Source organism: Chionomys nivalis, chromosome 20 (genome assembly GCF_950005125.1).
Source record: "Chionomys nivalis chromosome 20, mChiNiv1.1, whole genome shotgun sequence".
Lineage (NCBI taxonomy): Eukaryota > Metazoa > Chordata > Mammalia > Rodentia > Cricetidae > Chionomys > Chionomys nivalis.
This window is the reverse complement of record NC_080105.1, coordinates 19,447,254-19,469,865: the sequence shown is the minus strand read 5'-3', so window position 1 is coordinate 19,469,865 and position 22,612 is coordinate 19,447,254. Positions and strand designations below refer to the sequence as shown.

The following is a 22,612-nucleotide window of genomic DNA, read 5'->3' as shown; positions in this document are numbered from 1 at the left end:
TTTCTTTGTATACAGTTCATAGCAATATATGTATGTGTATATAAAAGGTTTTAATTACATATGCCAAAATGAGATAAATGGAAATCAATTACATGTATATTAAATCTTTTAATAAGCAACAGATTAAATGTTACCTTTCAACATCATCTTACACATGAAGTAGACAAGTTTAGACACAAACTGAAGTTCTCTTAGAGTACACTCTTTTACACTAAAACAATATTTCAAGAGTTGGCTAATATAATAAGGCTTTTCTAAGATTGATATATACAAATAAGCTCTGGAAAATAAAGAGGTCTTCAAGATTAAAATAGATTGGTCAGACCTCTGCTCTTCCTTGATTATGCCTGCCTTTGTCTTCAGCAAAAAATGCCTCTTACAGGGCTGGAGAGGTGGCTCAGTGGTTAAAGGCAATGCCTGCTTTTCCAGAGGTCCTGAGTTCAATTCCCAGCAACCACATGGTGGCTCACAAACATCTATCCTCTTCTGGCCTGCAGGCATACATGGAGGCAAAAGGTTATACACATAATAAACAACTCTCAAAAAAAAATTAAAAAATATGTCTCTTACAACTGAATTTTATTAACCTAAACTTACAGGGTGCCCTCATTTGCTTATCTGTAAAGATAGTAATGGAGGTGTAGGAGAATACCTCTTGGGACTATGAATGAAGTTCCATGACCATTATTTCCTTATCCTGTCCACATACTTCCCCTGCATATCAGAGAAAACTATTACCAGGGAAGAGAAGAACACTAAAACAGTTAGTATTATTGGGGCTGAAGAGATGGCTCAGTACTGAGAAACACTCACTGCTCTTGCAGAGAACCTAAGTTCAGTTCCCAGCACCCATACAAAAGCTCACAGTCATGTAATTCCAGGTCCAGGGTTTATGATGCTCTCTTCTGGCCCCTGCAGGGATTGCATACATGGGGTACACATACAAACATGCATGCAAAACACTCATACATATAAAATAAGAATAAATATTTATTCAATATTATTTCCAAGTTTCAAATTAAGAACTGAAAGCCATACAAAAGAGAAAAGCATAAGAGCAAATACTTCGAGCAGAGATGACTTTTCTAGAATTCAAAAGTCTATAAGGAAAATAAATAGCTTAGAATTTCTGCAAGGAGCCATATGAGGAGCAGATCTTGCTCTATTACATGAGATATGCTGAGAAAAGATGGGAGAGAACCAATTAAACAAGAGTCAGGCTTGTGATTGGCTTCAGCCTTTTCCACTTCCTATAAGTGAAATATATTTACTTATAAGCTGGCCATATTAGTTTACATGATGAGCTTTTCATTCATGATTTTTGAGAGTCATATCACTAAATGCACACACATACCACTCTTGATGAGTTGTTTAATATGTTTTCTATGATGTACTTAAACATTTAGATCACTTTGACCATTGCAAACAGTATCTGAATTATATAATATATATACATATACATACACATATATCCTGGTTATTTTTTCCAATTAATTTCAACTTTTCCTTGTCCCCTTTTTCAAAACCCACTCCCAAATATTAAAATGGTTAATCAAGTAATTATCCTCATCAAAGGGACACTGTTTGTGTAAAAGGTCCATATTAATATAGTACACTTTACTTCTCTTCTAGTACCACATCTTCAGCTTTTTAAAGAAAACTTTTACCCCATAAAGTCTGCAGTCTTGATCTGGAGATCTATCAGATACATGCCTCAGTCAAGCACTAGGCACTGGATTTCAACTCTCTGAGGGACAGGTGGAAGAGAAAAGAAGGAAAGAAGGAAGAAATGGGAGAGAAAGAAAAAAGGGAGGGTCCATCAAAACTAGCTGCAGAATATATCAATTTCAAACAGACTGATACAAAAAATGAAGCCAATTCATTTTAACAGCTAAACTATCAAATGGAGTAAGCTTGCTCCTGCTACTTGGATTCCAAGATATTAAACTATATTAAAGACCAATCCCCCCATGAGACTGCAACACACACACACACAGAGGAGAGAGAGAGAGAGAGAGAGAGAGAGAGAGAGAGAGAGAGAGAGAGAGAGAGAGAGAGAAACAAATACACTTCTTTGGAGGTTTGCCCACCAAATATCTGTGCCTACAAATCTAATATCTACTTACAGTTACCTACCAGTTAAAATTCAGTAACAAAAAGACTGGACAAATATTTTCCTCCAGAGGAGCCTTGAAAATAAATCCCATGGCCTTAATATACTTTGATGTTAGGTTTTAGAGAATCAAATTCCAACTTTGTCACCTATTAGCTTTGTGAACCAGCACATATTACTTATTAACTTCTTAGCCCATAGGTCCATTCTGTCAGCCACTCTTAGCTTAGAGGCCAGTGTGTAGATCAGAAGCAGGTAAGTAATAAGAAAGGTTAATATTTGACAGATAACAGGAAATAAAAAATACAACCTTTAATTTTGTTCAAATGTTTTGGTGTCTAAGACTTCACTAGACTGTATTATATTATGATATTCAACTAATATGATCAAATCATTAGCATTAATCTTAACCCAAAACATTGACAATATGCAAAAGAGAAAGGAAGGAAAAAAGTATCTTCTACATTTAGGCAAGGAATTCTTCAACTGTAGAGGTGGTGGGTGAAGTCTCAAATTTTTAACTAATAATGATTATGCTAATATATAAACAAAAGCAAGTCGCTTAGAAGTATAATCAACAACATAATCGGGGCGATTTTACAGTTCAAATATCAGCAACAGTAAAAGACTGAGTAGAAAAACTACTCAGCTAATGAACTGCAGAGTGGCCTGCAAGGAACTTCAGCAATTAACCATAAAGAAGGCTTTTCAGCGGCATTTCATTCTTCTACAGCCATAGAACTGAAAAACACTCAGACGCCCATGAAAATAAAATGCATTATTTACTAATTATCTGTAACCTAAACACTTATCTGTAGAAAATTTAAGTCTAGCTGTTCATTGAAGAAACATTTCTAATAGAGAAAGAATAATCTTTTCAACAAACGATCCTGAGGATAGCTATCTATGCAAAAGAATGAAACTAGACCGCTACCTCACACACACACCTGAACAAAAACTCAAATTGATCGAAAACAAAAATTAAAATTACCTAAAAGTGTATAAAACCCTTAGAAGAAAATATGAGTCTTGTGACCTTCACTAATTAGGCAATTAGTAAAAGCTCCTGGCACTTGTTGAATTCGAACGTGCAACAGTGTTCTCAATACAGTTCTTCCAGTGCAACACTGTAAGACAAGAATTATTCTCCATCTTAGAAATTTGAAAAACAAGAATAGAATACTATGAAACAAGTAGTGGAATAAGTACCCAAACCTATGCACTTTCATTCCAAAGTTGCTGCCACTGTATTAGTAGGGTAAAAAATAATTCCATGATTGGTAAACTTATATTTTACAGTAAGTGGACACCTTTGTCAAGAGTAGGTTCAGAATGATTAGTCAATGATTAATTCCTAAGCATAGCTGCTTCTGTACTTAGCCTATGGAGAACCCTATTCATAACAATCACTATAAAGAACTCTGCCTTACTTCCAGGCTCCAGATCACTTTTTACTGTATTGTTTAAAATGCTACAGTAAAAAGTGTTATGGGCTGAAAGGAGCCTCAGTGATTAGAGAGCCCAGATCACAAGCAAAAGGACCAGTCTCTGGGTATCTCGAGCCCAATAAATGTCAGGTAGGTGTTGCAACTGGTTTATAATTCCAGTCTTGGAGACAAGAAATCATAAAAGCACGGGGGCTAGTAAGACTACACCCACCTGTTGTTAGTTCAAACACAAATAAAGATTGCCCCAAATTAACAAGGTAAAACACGGTCGAGGGAGACTCCTAAATTACCCTCTAACCCCCATACTCACATAGACACACACGTATGCATGTCCACGCATGCACATACGATAAAAAGAGAACATGTGTACTGATAGTCATGGGCAGTGTTTTGTCCTCAGAACACACAATCCAAACCTGCTGTGATAATGCATTCCCACTTTCCCCACAAAAGACACCTTTACTTACACAAATTAGAATATGCCTCTAGGTGTAACTCAGAAGCTAGTCTGTATGTCTGTGACTGCCGTCTACAGCATTCCTCACTGACACACTTACTGGTACATAACTAAATAAAATCAAAGTTCAATAAATGATACTATTTAGTAAGTAGTGATTTTTTTTCACTTTTTGTTTTATCTTTTAAAAAATACTGGTCAATTTCATAACCAACAATTTAAACCTAAAAGCTGACGCAAAAGTAGAAAATAATAAGTATCAAGATTATCTACTTTTCCATAAATTAATATTCTTTATATACCTCCTGCTAGTTCTCAACATATAGTTGTTGAGCTATATTAAATAAAAAATTACAAACTGCTACAACTTTCTTACACTGAATTCAGGAATAAATTCTCTAGTTATATAAACAGCAACCTTTTTCTGTGAGGAAAACATTAAAATGGTATTCTTTCAGAAAAAGGTAAACATACCATTGCTTAATAAGATTGTCTTTCCAAAGATATGAAGGTGAACTTGGCATTCCCACTGACATTATTATTGCTATCACAGCAGACAAACATAAAGCATAACACTGAGCACTATGGAAGAAAGACAGAAATCCATGTTCAGGTCTTCCCTGCCACAGAGTTACTTCTGTCTTGAGAGCAGCGGGTGCAGCCATGCCTGTTCTCTCCCTCTGGGAGTTTATTGATAAAGAATGGTCATTTTGGAAGAGAGGTAACTGCTGCAGGTTGATAACTGAGGTCCCAGGGTTTCGGTAAATTAAACAAGCAATGGCAAGGGCTGCCACTGTGACACAGTTGGTAGTTATTTACTTAGCATGCACAAATCCTAAATTTGATCCCCAGCACTGCATAAACTGGGCATGGTGTACACACCTGTAATCCCAGCACTTGGGAGGTAGAGGATCAAACGTTCAAAGTCATCGTCAATGACCTTTCAAGTCCTAAGCCAGACTGGACCACATGAAACTGTTTCAAAAGACAAAACAATTGTGCCAAGCTTGGAGCTTTGTAGTGAGCAAGGATCAGTGAGATGGTGGCTAGATCAATGACGGAATAAATGAAATATAGAAGTATATAATCTGAAATTTTGCTCAGCCATCTAGTCACATTTAAGTACTTAAACCACAGAGACCTAGAAGCTTATACAAAATCCAAAAGAAGGCATACAATTAACGGGTAGCAGTGCTGAGCCCACTGCCTACTTCAATGTACTCTTTAGTTCTCTATTGTGTTGCCACCTCAACATAAAAGACAGCAGCCTTAGATAGATAAGGTAGATAAAAGAGGTAGGTAAAAGTTCCTACGCATATTGGAAGCAGGTTAAACATTCACTTCTGATGTCTGTATATACAGTGATATGTATACAGCATCAGAACAAATAGTAAAATTTGCAAAAAAAAAAGCTAAAGTATATTTTGATCTGAGTTGTAAAGGAAAGAAGACACACACACATACACACACACCACACATAAAAAACGTACACATATCAATTAAAAATCAAAAATAAAATTTTAAAGTATAATTTAGGCTACTAATCTCCTATGAAGGTATAAAGTAGAAACCTCAATGCAAGAAAAATGCCAAAATTACAAATTTAATATATGTGGTAAGAAGTCTGCTCACATCCTGAAAAATGAATATAAAAGGCATTTCTGATGTAGGATAAGCCATAAGATTACTTAAAATGAATCACAGTAAAGTGTTTGTTGATTACTTTTAGAAAATAGAGTGAGAAATAGTGAAATGATCAGGATTTTCTTTTGAAAATTTAAAATTTAAATACTATGGGCAATATACATCAAACAACAGGTTCTTGCTTTAACAGTGTTTGAAGACAAAAAAATAGTGCAAAACAAAGCATCACTAGGTTGGAATAATTTATTTTTCCTTTGTTTTAACCAGAAGCCTACAGGATGCCCTTTTGACAACAATAATATATTTTAACACCTGGATTCCAAAAGTTGTACAAAAAATGGAGAATTATGTTTTCAGGAGAGACCAAACCCACTCACCGAGTCTCACAGGCAGGGGGAGACTGAAATACATCTACCTCTCTTCACTGCCCTCTCTACTGCGCATCATAAAACTGGGCTACAAGTTTTGATGCAACAGAATTAATCTTCCTCTGACTAGCTCGTTACTCCTGACAGCATTTCTTCATTCTGTTCTCTTCAGCACAATGCCTGGCAAATTCCCTTGTTCTTGGGAAATGGCCTACTTAGTAACACATGCCAAAAGGGAACTTGTCTCTTCCTCGCCTAAAGAGCCACAGAAAACTCATTCTAACAGCAGTTGAAAGAAATTAACATCCTTGACCATTTTCCCCGTATCAAAGCCCTAAGCCCCACCAGACGGAAGCGCACGTCGTCCGAGGCTCGTATACGGACTGTGAGAAGAATAATACCGTATGACGGGCAGGGTCAAACTGTGTGAATCAAACTATTAAGCTTTAGCTGCTAATATTACTACTGTAGCTGCCAACAGTCTCCACAGTGCCTACTTGTAATATACATAAACACAGAGCTCCGTATAATTCAAATGAAACAGACGGCAGTCAGTGTTTTTAAGGCTTTTTACATGGAGTAAATGGAATGTCAAACCTGTCCCGACCAACCCCGCAGAAGTCCAGGAACTGCTGAGTTGGCTCGGTGCATTAAAAATTACTATGCTCATTTTCCACAAGTGCCTCCATACACATGTCATGGCACACGTGACCACCTGCCTCCTAACCACACAAAGAAAATAAATGTAATAAATACAATTTTAAAAAATCAAAACTACAAAAAAGGATCAGCAGGTGAAAGGAATTCAACCCCAAAAAGATTTAAATGCCATAAAAAAATGAAGAAAAGCAACACAGTGAATAAAACTAGCAGTACAAATAAATCAAGTTTTTTCTTCCTAAAAAAAAAAAAAGCGACAAATTATGAAAACCTGGTTATTTCTACATAGCAAATTTACTCCCAAAGATGGCTATTTCTAAAACATAATTTTAATCTCTAATCTTTATAAGATTTCTATTTTGAACCTACTTGTTCTTCTAGTCACTAAAATACACACTTAAGTAAAAAGTTTTATTATTTTATTTTTATTCTTTATTCATTTCCTTTATTCACGTTATTTTACTCATTTACTCTATTCATTATTCATATTTATCCCACCGTGAAGAGCTAAGTCCTGGCCCCAGCTGGACTAAACATGCCCATGCTGGCTTTGTCAACACTCTCTACGAGTTTAGACTTTCAAGTTTGCCTCTTTTCTCCTTACCAGCCTAAAGATCTATTTCTAATTGTGTCCTCATGGGGAAGCTGATTCACTTTTCTTGACTGAAGTTACTTTGCTATCCATACCACCAGATCCTTTGTGCTGACCTACGGTTCCACAGGGTCGTAAATTACAGAAAACAAACGCATTCTCACCCATCGACACTAGGGCACTACAGTGTGGTCTTACAGCGAGTAACTGACTTGTATTGGAAACACATACCGTTTCCTAAAACCATCAGCTTATATTGACAGAGAAAGTCTCATCAAAGAATGGAGACGACATCTGAGCTTCTAAGAGTGGTTTAGGCCTTCAGGATGATGCCTGGAAAATTAAGTCACAGAATTTCTTTTTTCCGTTTCTTTCTTGGTAATATCTATAGGTCTAGTTTATCTAACAAATGGATCCTGTCATCGCTTAGAGAAAGTATGGCCTGTCTGGTTTTCCCAGGTAAATACTGAATAGCAAATAATGTGACATTTGAATAATCACTGTTCAATAAGAGTATTACTAGAAACCTGATGATAGGAATAAAGAGAAAGGCAAACAAGGAAAAAACAAAAAAGCAACAACTTCAGGGAGTAATAAGTTATAAAAATTATTCTTTATACTTTTAGTTATTTCCTCAAATGTTATATATATATATGTGTGTGTATATATATAATATTTTATAAATGGAAATAGTATACAAAAAACTCATAAAGGAAAGCACAATATATGGGACACGATATTTAAATAGTTTTTTCTCAAAATATAAAAAGCAACCTTTTACTAAACACAGAATTCACAGAAAAATACTGCAACTGTTCAGAATCTAATTATTGTTCTCCAGGCACAACATAACCAGCAAGTATCTGTTGAATGCACTGTAAATCCTAAATTCTATGGAACTTAAAACTATTATCAGGATACAAAATGTACTTTAAATTTGCCTTATATACCTTGTAAACACTAATAAACATCGGGATTAAACCATAAAGTTTATAACATCAAGCAAATAATGCAAACTAATATGGCTCATACATGAAGTCAGCTAGTCAAAGAATGTTTGTTGAAGTTCATTTATTTCTAGAACAACAAATGCCAACTAGTCTTTTTAAAAAAAATAATCAGTTTAAAAAAATGAACAAAAGAGCAGTTTAATTAACTAACACCTAATTAGTTTTAAGGAGACCAAGGCAGAGCCTGCCAAAAAATGAACACCATTACACTGAGTGCTCATCTGTTTTCAAAACATTGACTTAAATTCTGGATGCATTAAAAAAAAAAAAGCTCTAAATTGTTTTTTTCCTATCAAGGTGTACAAGATACCTATGAGAGACAATACAATATGTCAATTAGCTAAGACATTAAATGAAAAAACATGCTAAATCAAAAAAATGTTCTTTCCTGCTATTTTTAAATGTTCTAAAATACAACTAGGCGCTTTTACTATTACGCTGTGGTGCAAAGTCTACCCGGTAACTGGCAGCAGCCAAAACAGAATGGTATGCTGGCCCTTGATTTCACTGTGTGAACTAAAGAAAATACAAGTTTCCAAAGAAAGAAAAACACTACTTTGCAGGTGCCGACCAACCAGCAGGACTTTAGCCAGTGTAAAAGCAGCTTATTTCTGAAGTAAACGGAGAGAATTTTCACACAGAAGATGGAGTCTGAGCCCTATGGGATCTGAAGCAGTGGTAATCTGCACAGAGCAAACAATCAGCGAGGCCCGGCCCTGCTGGGAAGGTCGCATTCTCCCACACCAACCAGGCAGGGCAACTAAGCAGCACACTGCAGCAAGAGGACAACAGACAGCCTGTTCCCAGAACCGCCCGCCCAGCCGCATGCACGACAAGCCACAGAGGATTCAGAGCAAGGGGATGCTCTTACCTCTTTTATGTAATTCCCTCAAGGGAATATTGTCTCCTCCCCCGTCATAAGGCAAATAGGGATCGGAAGAAGCATCCATGATCAGAATTTTTTAAAGAAGGAAAAAAAGAAGAAGAAAACAAGAGAAGCTTGCTAGATTAAAAATACGGTGGCATTCCTCCCCCTGCTACAGCAGGCAAGGAGATGCCATATTTGATGCGGTTGGAACTGTATAGTTCGACTGGCTGAAGCAACTGGGTTCTTCCACAGTGGATGATGTCATCAAAGGGAAATTATTGCAGCCTGGTTGCTAGTGGCTACAATCTAGCCCGGCTTAGAGGCAGCACAGCCTTCTTAATCAGGTCCTGCTGTGTACGATGACTAAGCGCCAAGTATAACAGACGAAACTGGTTTTAGAAATTTAAAGCGCTCACAACGTAGTTTCAATAGTAAGATGGTAGAAACATTTATTTTTATTTTAAGAAAATAAAAGACCTAAAAAGGTAATTCCAGATGCAAACAATGACCCTTTTCATGTCTAATGTAGGAAAACAAAATCAACACTAAAAGAGTATGGTTTACAAATGTACTAATTTATGCATAAATTCATGAGTCATAACAGTGAAAACTAAAACATACCAACAAGTTTCTCCAGAGCCTCAGCTTTAAGACTATACTTAATATTCTTTTAATCCTTTTAGGGAAAACGTAAACGCTGAGTCACTGAGTTAAAGGAATACCCTTTACTAATCCCCCCAGCAGGCTCCAGCTCCCTTCCTTCACCCCAGCAGGAGACACCAGTTTAGGGAAAAGGCCAAAACGTACAGTAAACTAGGGACTCTTCCATGCGCAAGTTATGCAAAAAAAAGTTGATTATGTAGGAGACTTTCTGTTTTGATCTGTTTTAGAAGATTATGTGCTTAAGAAAGACTTTAGTAGTAAAATGTATACCAAAATTAGCTACTCCCACTGTCTCTTTTAAGTTTTTTAAGTTTAATTTTAAGTTTCAGAATGTAACTTTTTGTTCTGAAAACAGCATTCCAAACATAACTAGTGCTCATGTGTGACAGGGGCTTAGAGATTCTTCTAAGGTGAGTCCTCTGAGTGGAGCCGTCTTCTAAAAGGCCTGTCATGTAGCACACTTATTAAATAAAAAGGATGGCAATCCACCATGGAAAAGCCTACGGAACTTGGGCACAAGGGTCTATAAAACGTGTTTTCTTCAGTCTTGAATGAGACAACCTCTAGAATCTGCTCCAGCTCTGTATCTGAAAAGGTCAGGTAAGAAAGAAGATCTGTTCACTCAGCCTGGTGTTTTTAGTGATCCTGGAGTCTTTGTTAAGATAAATAGGTTTCTATATCTCAAAAGCTTGAAACTCAAATAAACCGCTTCTTACAAAAGTCCACATGGAATTTGGAAGTCAAAACTCAGGAAAAGAATCCAGACCAGAACTAGTATGACAGACAGGGTATTATATTTACTTAACCCTGGTGTGAGCCATCAGCATTTAAAACAGGAATGGACGTGGTACTTTTTTTTTTCTGTGCTTTTCAAATTCTCTTAGAAAATTAAGCAAGGAAAGCTTTGACAAAGAGTCAATTTTATTAAATTAACTTAATGTAAATTTGATCACTTGATGTTCTTTGGCAGAATATATACTGCATAGCACTCATGGTTAGCTCACCTGTATGAGACTATTTCTTTATAAGTCTTATATGCCTTATCAAATCATGAAAACCCTTCCTACAAACTTCCCTGGTATTTGGTCACACTCTCCACACTTGGACATAAAGAATGAAGAGGACAGTACTAGAGAAGAAATATCTTATCTGTGAAATGTTGACAATGCCAAGTAAATTTTGTAGCCATATTGACTTTTCAAAATAAAACATTACATGCATATCTGATGGACGAGTTACTTTCATTTAATAAAGAAACTGCCTTGGCCCATTTATAGGCCAGCCCTTAGGTGGGTGGAGTAAACAGAGAGAATGCTGGGAGAAAGAAGCCGAGTCAGGGAGTCGCCATGATTCTCCCACTCCAGACAGACGCAGGTTAAGATCTTTTCTGGTAAGCCAGCTCATGGTGCTACACAGAATATTAAAAATGGGTTAGATCAATATGTAAGAGCGAGCCAATAAGAGACCGGAACTAATGGGCCAGGCAGTGATTAAAAGAATACAGTTTTCGTGTAATTATTTCGGGGCATAAGCTAGCCATGCGGGCGGCCGGGTGACGGGGACACAACCCTGCCGCTCTTTTTACAACACATATCATATATATGCACATAGTATTCTGCCAGTATTTGCATAGAGGTAGTTTTAGAATGAGACAAAGTTTATTTAACAGCTGTTATCACTGAGCAATGAGGCAGAAGAGGAAAGTTGGGCTTTCATTCAGCAGTTATCAGTTAGACATCAGTTTAACCGAGGAGAAGATTAGGAGACTGAACCCAAGGCCTCCTGCGCGCTGAACACATGCTCTAGACTGGGTTGCATCCATAGCACTTCGTCATCACAAATAGATTACTTTTATAATAATGAATGTGAAGGGTTTTTTTTTTATTTCAAAAGTAAATTGTTCATGCCTAACAGAACTCACAGAAGACATTTTTAGACATATTTAGAAACACCAGGCACTAAACTTTAATTTACAGTGAGCCCTCTTCCCTAAGAGAACACCAAGGAGGGGAAAGATACAGCAAGATTTTCAGAAAGGCAATCCACTAAAGCTACACAGATGGCTGCAGAGTTCAAACCACTAAACAAACATTGAGAAGTCTAAGAAGTAAACCCTACAATCAACGGAAATGACCAAATAGTCCTATGATACTCATACCTCATAAAGGTTTAGAATCCCCAGCTACCAAATACACTTTCCAGTCACACTTTAGAAAAGGACAAGGTACACTGGAAGGTGAAGCAGGAGGACTGTGACCAGGTAATTAAAATGAATTATAATTAAGGTGTGGTGAAGGGAGGGGAGCAAAAGCTAAAAGTCCAGAATTCTTAAACGTGGCATGCAAGCAAGGCTCAAGGGGGAAACTCCGAAGAACCCAAATCATGGACTGAGTAGATAGCACAACAAAACTTGCAAGCCCCTTTCTAGTCAAACACATCCTAGATTCCAATCTCAACGTTATATGGAAGTCTGGATAAATCAGACTATTTATATTGTGATATTTTGATGGTCCAGGCAGCTGGTTATATATAACACTAATGATCCAAGAAAACTACCATCTTTCTGTTAAAGTTCAAACCCGGGACAAACAGTTGAGGTGCCTACTTAACATATCAAAGCTGGACCTGGTAGGCAGGTTCTCCCAGCACCCTCAGTCCTTGTCTACCTGTTACAGAGTATGGCTGGCATTCCCCACCCTCTGCCCTGAACTCTCCAGCCCAGGGGCTGAGTTGCCCTTCCACCAGAGGTTCTTCCCTATATAAACCAGACATTTTGGTTACCCACCCCTTTCCTTTTTGTACCTTTGGCCTCCTGGTCTCCTCTCTCTCCTCCCTGTCCCAGTGGCCCAGCTCAGCCTGGTCATGTCCACTCTGGAATCTCCCAGACATCCCTGCCTCTGACTATGCTCTCCCGCACATCTACAATAAACGTCCTCCTCCACCACACCTAGGAGCAGTCATGGCCTTTCTTTCCTTTTTATTTCTCTTTTCATTTACTTAATTAATAATAATTAAAGACATTATTTTCAACAAATTAATACACATACATTCTCTCTCCCTCATGACAAGGGTTGAACACTGACAAACACTGACTCTTCCTTGAGTGACAATGAGAGCTGAGCACACTGAAATTACACAATGTCTACACTCTGATTACCATGCAATAATACTATAAAATTGCTTAGAAGTAGAACCCAGAGGTTCTCCTATGCTTGGAAATTATGAACTACACTTCTAAATAACCCAAAGGCTAAAGTAAACCATTGTAGAAGTTAAAATGACAATCAATGATGATAAGCAAAGATGACAGCATAAAGATTCAATAGTATCTATAGATTTACAGCCTTAAATGTACTCAAATGAAAGGAAAAGCCAAAGAGCTAACCATCTATTTACAGTTATATTCATTACTTACCATTTCAAACAAAAAGTTTCATAAGTGGTTTCACTGACTTTTATACTTCTAAGCACTGCTTATAAGAAATTACCAAAGGCTGGAGAGATGGCTCAAAATGATTAAGAGCACAAACTACTCTTCCCAAAGTCCTGAGTTCAATTCCCAGCAACCACGTGGTGGCTCACAACCATTTGTAATAGGATCTGGTGCCCTCTTCTGGTCTGCAAGCATACATGCAGACAGAATACTGTATATATAATAAATAAATCTTTAAATTTGGGTGGTAGTGGTGCAACCCTTTAATCCCAACACTCGGGGGAGGCAGAGGCAAGTGGATCTCTCTGTGAGTTTGAGGCTAGCCTGGTCTACAGAGCTAGTTCTAAAACAGCCAGGGCTGTTACACAGAGACGCCCTATCTCAAAAAGCAAAGCAAGCAAACAAACAAAAAAAAAATCTTTTTTTTTTTAAAAAAAAGGAAGAAATTTCCAATGTTCATAAATATCCCAAGCAGTTCGTGTGTAATCATGCTCACTCACTGGGGAAAAGTTAATTTGTCATGTTCATTCCTTTACACCTAACCAAGGGGTAGAGCAAATACAGCACAAAATCTTCCTGTTTTTGCATATGCAGATGGGATTTAGGTGCAGGCAACCAGGTCGTACAGTGTAACAAAAAGCAAGCTCATTTCTTCCCAGTGACACCCACTCCAGAGTTTTCAGATCTCATTGTTAATTTAGGCTCATTTTATCCAGGCAGGCACCAACAAACCAAGTTCTTTCTCCTAGTACATTGAAAACATTGGAAACTGCAGCAGTGCAAAATTTAAACATATTTAATTTTCCCTAAATGCATCGCCTTACTGTTATATAAATGGACACATTTGGGCAGTCCTCTGTTTCTACTAACATTAAGTAGGTTGCTCTGAATACACAGCCTGAGGATACGAGTGCAGAAAATGTTTACAAGGGAACTGGCAACAGAGTGAAGGCTATCAAATGCATGAAGAACATGACCTTGCTGAGAATAAGTACCAGATGAACTTTGGAATAGTTTATTTCTAAAAATAATTCTGAGTAGACCATTTGAAAACACCTGCACTTTTCTCCAACAGGCAACCATTTAAGAAATAGGCTTGGCCACTGTGCTGCCTAATTTTATGTCAACTTGACACATGAAAAATACCTCCATAAGGCTGAACTATAGGCAAGCCTGTAGTACACTTTCTTAATTAGTGGTTGATGTGGGAGGGTTCAACTCATGTGGGTGGGACGTCCCTGGGCTGATGGTTCTGGGTTCTATAAGAAAGGCTGAGCGAGCCAAGGGGAAGAAGCCAGTAAGCAGCCTTGCTCCATGGGCTCTGCATCTGCCCTGTGTGAGTTATGACTCTCACTGCTTTTAATGATGAACTGATATACAAAAGTGGAGTGAAACAAACCCTTTCCTCCAAGCTGTCTGCTCACAGTGTTTCATCGCAGCACTGGTCACCCTAACTAGGACACACCTATCAAGCCAATTAGAGAGGTAGCAGTGAAAAGCAGGAAAAGAGACTTAACAATGCTAAATGCTATAGGAATCCCACACCTCTGGCAGCCACGAACATCTGCAAAATCACATGCACATACAATGCATACATATAATGAAAAGTAAAAATTAATTTTAAAAATGTTTCTGTATGGGGCTGGAGAGATGGCTCAGAGGTTAAGAACACTGACTGTTCTTCCAAAGGTCCTGAGTTCAACTCCTAGCAACCACATGGTGGCTCACAACCATCTGTAATGGGGTCTGGTGCTCTCATCTGGCCTGCAGGCATACACACAGACCGAATATTGTACACATAATAAATAAATAAATATTTTAAAAAAATGTTTCTGTATTAATCAGGGTTCTCCTGAGTCACAGAACTTATATGATAAATATATATAATTTACATAATTATATATATACATAATTATATATATACTTATAAAATGTATGTATATTATGGAATGTATGTGTATATGTATATATTGGAATGACTTATGGGCTGCAGTCCAACAACGGCTAGCTGTGAATAAAAAGCCCAAGAATCCAGACGTTGCTCAGTCACATGAGGCTGGGTATCTCAGTTGGTCCTCTACATAAGATGGAATCCTAAGAAGTGGGCTCCAATGCCCACTCAGTGAAGAAATGGATGTGCTGACAAGGTTAGGGCAAACTGGCAAAGAATGAACACACCCTCTTCCTTCCTTGATTTTCCTTCCAGGAGAAGGTGTGCCTTCAGTCTCAAGATCTGGATCACAAGTGTGCTGTCCATTTCTGGATTATAGCTCATTCCAGATATAGTCAAGTTGACAACCAAAAATAGCCATCACAGTTTACAAATCAGACTTCACCAAAGATTCCTAGAGTATGGCTAGTGAGTTTATGCTGTCTAGTTTGACATTAGAATTTCACACAGTGGGGACCATCTCACTTAGTAGAATAGCACCACCAATGCTATTGGTAGACACCAAGAAAAACAATACAGTTAAAAGCAACTTGTTGTCTCTCAAAGTCAGCACACATAAGCATTAAATCTTTAAAATGCTGTTGCCAAATAAAATGACTCTAACTCAGAATTTCTTTCTTGGATTTCTGAGCTACATCACAACTTTCTACTACAGAAATCTTTTGGTCTTAAAATCACAAGTACCCTGAGCTAAATGGCTACTCCTGGATTATTGTGCCAGAGTTTCCTACCTAAGGCGACAGCAAACACAGAACTTCATTATTATTCATAAAAGCAACCAACTCCAATTCCAACCTAGCATTTCAACTTTTATCTTCTTCTAGCAACAATCTCTTTTATTACAGTGTCTTTAATTTTTCATACACTATATTTTGGTCGTAATTTCTCCTCTCCCAACTGTTCCCAGATCTGTCCCACCTTACCACATACCGAAATTCTGTCTGTCTGTCTGTCTCTGTTTCTGTTTCTGTCTCTCTCAAAAACAAAATAAAAAGCCCATAAAAAAATACATGGAGTCCATTTTGTGTCGGCCAACTATTCCTGGACATGGGGCCTGCCTTGTAGTGTGCTTGATATGCCCACTGACACTCCACTGGGAATTCCCAGCAAGCATCAACAGCAAACAGCTTGCATTCTGCCATCATTTTAACACACTACACCAGATCATGGCTTTATTACTACCTTTACCCTGGACTTCTCAGCACCTGCACCTCACATGGCCAGAGACTCCTTTTCTCACTGGCTAGCTCTAGTACTCTCAGTGAGTTCCTGTCACTTACAGGGGAATTCAATTCCCATGCTAAGTTGCATGATTTAGATCTCAGTTTGCTACTTCTTCAGTCCCAGGCTATTCCTTTCTAAATACCCATTATCTGCTCTCCAGACATTGTTCCTCTCTGGAGCATCAAGCTATGAGGCTTCAGCACCAGCTGCTTCTCTGCCTCCAAGTGCATACTATTACTCAAGCTCCTATTATTCCATCAGTCCACCGTTTCCTTCTTCTATTTGCCTTAATTGTATTACTTTTCAGTTTTTTCTTAAATGACAGACCATTTACATGTTCTCACATTCATCACCCCGAAATAACACATCATCTCTCCCTAGATAGCAACAACCTCAAAACAAAGACCCATTCTCACTCACGCCACTATTCTAAGCATTTACTCACCTTGGTCTCTGATCCATAATAAAGTAGCCTAATAATTATTTGTGGATTGGAAAAATACATAAATTAAGTCTATAAAATTGAGTGTGTGTGTATATATATATGTATGTATGTGTATATGTATATATATAATTATGCCAACAAAATTATGTCTGAGGTCATGGAAACAAGTTAAATCTAAAAAATGATCAAAAACTAAATATAATAACCAAGTTAGGTGATTTGTATTTTCAACTGTCAGGTTCAAAGGAAATAAACTCCAATTCCCAAAACTCCAAACGGTAGACTATATATCCAGAAATTAGCTCAAACCACACTATAAGATTTCTGGTAGTTAGATAAATGCCAGCATTCCTCAGGAACTTGGAAAACCAGTTCCCATCTGCCAAAAGGAATCCTCTTCCTTACCCTTTCCTCTGGCATAAGGGACATAGGGCTCTCCACTGACATAGACCTGTGGCTGAACATAAAACTCAGGCCAGCCTCCAGGCCCATTCAGTATCACAAGTACTTATTAAACATTTCCAAGCTCTCCCACAACCCTCTGCCTACTCCCCCCAGCTACTCCCCCCCTTAATGGCCTGCTATTCTCTGTTCTTACTCTGGGTTACTCTTCTCCATTCTCTCTGTCCCCTCTATTCTCTATGTCCTTTTCATTACATAATATTTTTATTGCTTATGCAGGAATTTTACATCACGTACTCCAGTCACAACGTCTTTCCAGTCCTCCCAGGTTTGCCTGCCTCCCCATCTTTGTTAACATCCCCCCCCAAAAGCCAAGTCCAATTTGTGTTGCCCATGTACTCAGTGGAGCATGGTCGCACTTCCAGTGGCCAGCCACTTAAGGAAGGCTGAGTCCTTCCGCACCTGCACCTGTACCCCCCCCTCCCCTGAAGCCATCAACTGTGGAGAGCTACACTTCAGCAGCTCTCTCACAAATTTAAAGTTCTCTTCCATGGCTTTGTCTAAGCTGTTACTGTCTTTGGGGAGAGGGGATTAGGAGCTGTCATGAAAAAGCCTTTTATGTCCCTCTTCCTGTCAACTGTGAGCCTGCAGCCTCTGTATCTTGCTATCCAGCTATCTCCACATTCTCTTCCCTAGGCCTGGCCACATGCAGTCTACTTTCTCTGCTCTGGACTCTTCGGGTGCCTCTGGCTCTTCTCTCATGTCTACAATAAAAACCTTAACATATCATTGAGAGGACATGTTGGCAGTTTCTTTACTGTGCCCCCTTGTCCCATTTAGGGAACTGGAATTTCCTTTAACCTAACATCTACAAACTTACTTAGATTTTATATTTAAAATTTAACTATTTCCAAACATTTGGGGGGCAGGAAGGATAGGGATACTGAGACAGGGTTTCACTATAGCTCTGCTAGTCTAAAACTGGGTCTGCAAGTACATGCCATCAGGGCTGTGGACTTTGTATGTGTGTGTGTGTGTATGTATGTTATGTATGTACGATTGTATCTTTCTGGGACTTGAACCTGGGAACCTGGACATGCAAGGCAAGCACTCTTACCACTAAGCAATATCCCCAGACTTTTCCAATCTATCTTTAAAAGCAAATTTTATCCCCCATCCCACCCCACCCCCCAGTTCCCAAATTTTTGCCCAGCAATCTTGACTACGTCCAATATCCAGGAGGATAACTATATGTTTTTCTTTGGGTTCACCTTCTTATTTAGCTTTTCTAGGATCGCAAATTATAGGCTCAATGTCATGGCAGCACTGCTTAGCATGTTAATAACATCGAAGACAAACCCAGTGTTCAAAACTAAATTCTGTTATGTAAACACAAATTCCACCACAGTTAATATAATATAATCTTGCTGTGGAATATTATACTCTGATTAAAATATGAGCTGATTCTTAAAAAAAAAAAAGCAAATTTTATTTCAGAATAGAAAGAGCTTGAGTACTTCTTACTCATTTCCCTGTTAATACTTTATATTTCCATGGTATATTTGTCAAAATTAGAAACTAACACTGGTAAGCTGCAAACTTCACTTGGACTTTAGATTATTTTCTGCACATTTGTCTTTGTAGTCTAGTCTCCAGTTCTGGAGACCGTCCTTCACCTTTAGTGGCTGACTGTTTCCAGATGTTACTTGAGCTGGTCAGGTCATGTAAGGTGTCTACTCTTCTTTACCTTCCTGTTTTTGTTTGGTTTTTTCTTTTTTTTTTCTTTTTTTCTTTTTTCTTTTTTTTTTTTTTTGAGACTAGATTTGGATTACAGACCTTTGGAAAGAAGAATACAAGGATGACATCTCCAGGCGTATATGATATCAGTCTCAAGTCATTTGTGACATTAACGTTCTCATTTGGCTAACAACATTTGCCAAGTTTCCCCACTAAAACATTTCTTTTTCTGCCTACCTCGGACTCTATTCTTTGAAGTGTCCTTAAATCAAGCCCACTGTCAAGGAAGAAAGATGTTGGGATTAAGCTCCTTCTCCATGAAGTTGGAAAGCTACAGAAATTTTTGGAATTCTTCCTCAAACTAGACTCTTCCCTCCGCCCCTGCCCCCCCCCCCATTGACAGCATAGATGTGGGCTCACTTCATACTTACAATAATCCACATTCTTTTTCTGTGGCTCATTTCAGTCTAGCTCTGCCCAGTAGGGGTGCTTTCAGGTTGCTCTGGATGATCCCAATAGGTTTTTAAAGTATTTTCTTGTTTCTGACACTCTGAGATACTCTAGCTTTATTTTATATTTTCCCACACCAGTCCTAGACCCAACATTTTTCCCCACAGCAATCCAAGGGTTTTTCGAGACAGGGTTTCTCTGTGGTTTTGGAGCCTGTCCTGGAACTAGCTCTTGTAGACCAGGCTGACCTCGAACTCACAGAGATCCGCCTGCCTCTGCCTCCCGAGTGCTGGGATTAAAGGCGTGCGCCACCACCGCCCGGCCTCATTAGTAAATCTTTAAGTGAATCATAAAATGCTTTTATGAGTCCAGGATAAGCTATCAGAATGTCATGGCAATCTATCTGATGGCTGGGATGTTTAAGCTTTGGATATGCCAAAACTGCCACAAAGGATTCTGAGGCATAAAACACTTCCACAATTTCTTCTTTCATTTTTCTTCCTAAAACTGGCCTAAACCACATTTAGTGGCATATGCCCTTAATCCCAACATTCAAGGGGTAGAGGCAGATGGATCTTTGTGAGTTCAAGGTGAGCCTGGTCTACATACTGAGTTCCAGGGCAGCCAAGACTACCAAACGAGACCCTGTCTCAAAACAAACAAGCAAGCAATGAAACTAGTCTGAACTGAGTAGCTGGCCTAGATACTTCTCATTTCTCAGACAAGGAAACTGAGAAACAGAAGTGATAACCACTGCCAGTGTCAGAAAAGCCCTTAATATACTATACCCTGCTTCCCACCAAAGTCTCATGTCTGTCTCTTTCCCTCCTGAACACCACCACATTTTGGTGGGTTCTTGTCTGATGCAGTTATGACAGCATAAATAACCTCCTACCTCATACCCAAATGAATATTCTTTTTTAAATATTTATTTATTTATTTATTTATTATGTATACAATATTCGGTCTGTGTGTATGCCTGCAGGCCAGAAGAGGGCACCAGACCCCATTACAGATGGTTGTGAGCCACCATGCGGTTGCTGGGAATTGAACTCAGGACCTTTGGAAGAGCAGGCAATGCTTTTAACCTCTGAGCCATCTCTCCAGCCCCCAAATGAATATTCTATAGGTAACTAGTTACACCAAACTTTTCTCTATAAATTCATAATGATTCCAAATAAAAAGGAAAAAAGTTCCTAAAAACTATAAAATATGAAGTTAATATACTAAATAGATGGCTGTTTAACAAAACTGCATTAAAGAGCTCCTCTTACATGCATACAAATACTAGCTATTATAAGGAAAGGATAAATAATCAGCATATATGGTTGCCCCTAATAAACTTATCTTCTTTCCCATGAATTTTGAAAATAGGAGGAGGATTGATTGGGAATTCAAGCCCAGCCTTTGCTACATAGTGAATTCAAGGTTAGCCTGAGCAATAAGAGATCCTGTCACAAAAACAAAACAAAAAAGTCAACTAAAATGCATCAATACTAAGAGAATTATATATAGAAGAACATAAACTACTTATGAACCAAAAGGAACAACTAGGATAATGTTACTGAAAAAATAAAATTTAAAAAGAACTTTCATATTGGAGTAGGACTAGCAATGAACAACAAAAATAAGGATGAGGAAAGCAAACACTGCAGAGGCAATGTGGATAGCTACAGAGGAAGGACCACAGCAGCCGCAGCTGGAGATAAGATTAAGCTATACAGAGGCCCTAGGAGCTAACTCAAGCAAAGAACAACCAGTATTGTAGGGAAAGGAGCGCCCAGGGACTAGGTCCTGGAGAAATACCAGATGCAAACAGCCCATTTCCCACTAAAAAATATTTAAATTATAAATCAACTTCAAGAGCTGTTGACAAAATACAGTTTATTCTCCTATAATAACAAATGTACTTTTATCATGGACATGAACACTTAAGGTCATTTTTTAAAATTATGTAGCCAAATTTGTTATTATCTGAAAATCACTGAAACAAATAAAAAAATGTAGTCAAAATAACCAAGATAAAAAGCATTACTTTCAGGTATTTTTTCCAGTCTTGTATGTGTAATGGTGTGTCCTGTCCCTTTAAGAGAGAAGCTCCACCCACTCCCTCCCATGTCCACCTAAGCAAGCAGATCTTCCAGCCTGAGCTCCTTCCTTTCCCCCCCTCTCTCTGGAAGAGGCAGCTTCTGCCTCTCTCCCTTCTCCTCACTTCTCCCCCCCACCCCGTTTCTCTTTCTCTCTGTTCTCCTTTCTCCCCTTCCCCTCCATAACCCACTAAATAAATACCCACTTTTGTGCATGGCGTGCCTAATAGGTCTCTGTCTCTCACCTGCCACTTCTGGCTGTTAATTTATCTTGAAACAAAACTCATTGTGTCAAGTGGAGATCTATAAGAGCTCTTACAAAATGTTGGTGAAGTTAAAACCATTAATACTAACACACTTAAAATTTTATTGCTAGTGTAGAAAAAACAATATACATTTAGTAACTGAAACAACATAAACTAATTCACTTACAGTTCTAGCGAATCAAAAGTCCAAGATCAAGGTGTCAGCAGGAATGCATTCTTCCTGGAGGTTTTAAGAACAAAATCTGTTTCCTTGCTTTCTCCAGCTTCTAAAGGCCTCTTCTGTTCCTTGATTCATGGTCTCTTCTTCAACCTCTCAGCCTCCTCTCTAAGTCTCCTACCAGTGACGCTGATCCACCTGCCTTTCTCTTTTAAAAGACCTTCTTGATTACATTGGCACCACCCAGTCATTCCAAGCTAATCTCCCCATCTCAAGATCCCAGATTCAATCACAAAGTCCCTTTCATCATTGCTGTAAGATATTTACAGGTGCCCGGAACTAGGGTTTGGCGAGTGTGGGAGGGTGTGGGAGGAGCCATGACTCAGACACTTTTCTTTGTACTGACCTTTGCATATATATACAAGAGCACCAAGAAGCTACCACCTAGCACAAATCAAAGCTGTCACACCAACGTGTACTAACCACCCTTGTGTCTTTCACAATTGTGTCCTTGTAAAAACTCAAAAGTCTGTTTTCCTTACAGATGAATGCCTGACACACCAGCAAATATACTTTATTAAATCACAACTCTTAGCCATGTGTTCTACTTTAATATTCCGAGCGTGGAAACAGAAAA

The 22,612-nt window shown here is 38.4% G+C and overlaps 1 protein-coding gene across 5 annotated transcripts in view; it reads right to left on the bottom strand.

The window, feature by feature from the left end:
• Clcn3 (chloride voltage-gated channel 3) overlaps window positions 1-22,612 on the bottom strand; it is an 81,894-nt gene that overhangs the window by 36,517 nt on the left and 22,765 nt on the right. The window contains exon 1 of one of the 5 annotated variants that reach the window (XM_057752248.1): window positions 9,164-9,467. The exons of 3 other annotated variants lie outside the window; for them this stretch is intronic. In XM_057752248.1, the coding sequence (XP_057608231.1) occupies window positions 9,164-9,242 (79 nt within the window). In that variant the 5' untranslated portion in view covers window positions 9,243-9,467. Of the gene's footprint in view, window positions 1-9,163; window positions 9,468-22,612 lie in introns of those variants that run through there. One more of the 5 variants, XM_057752245.1, reaches the window with a different exon arrangement.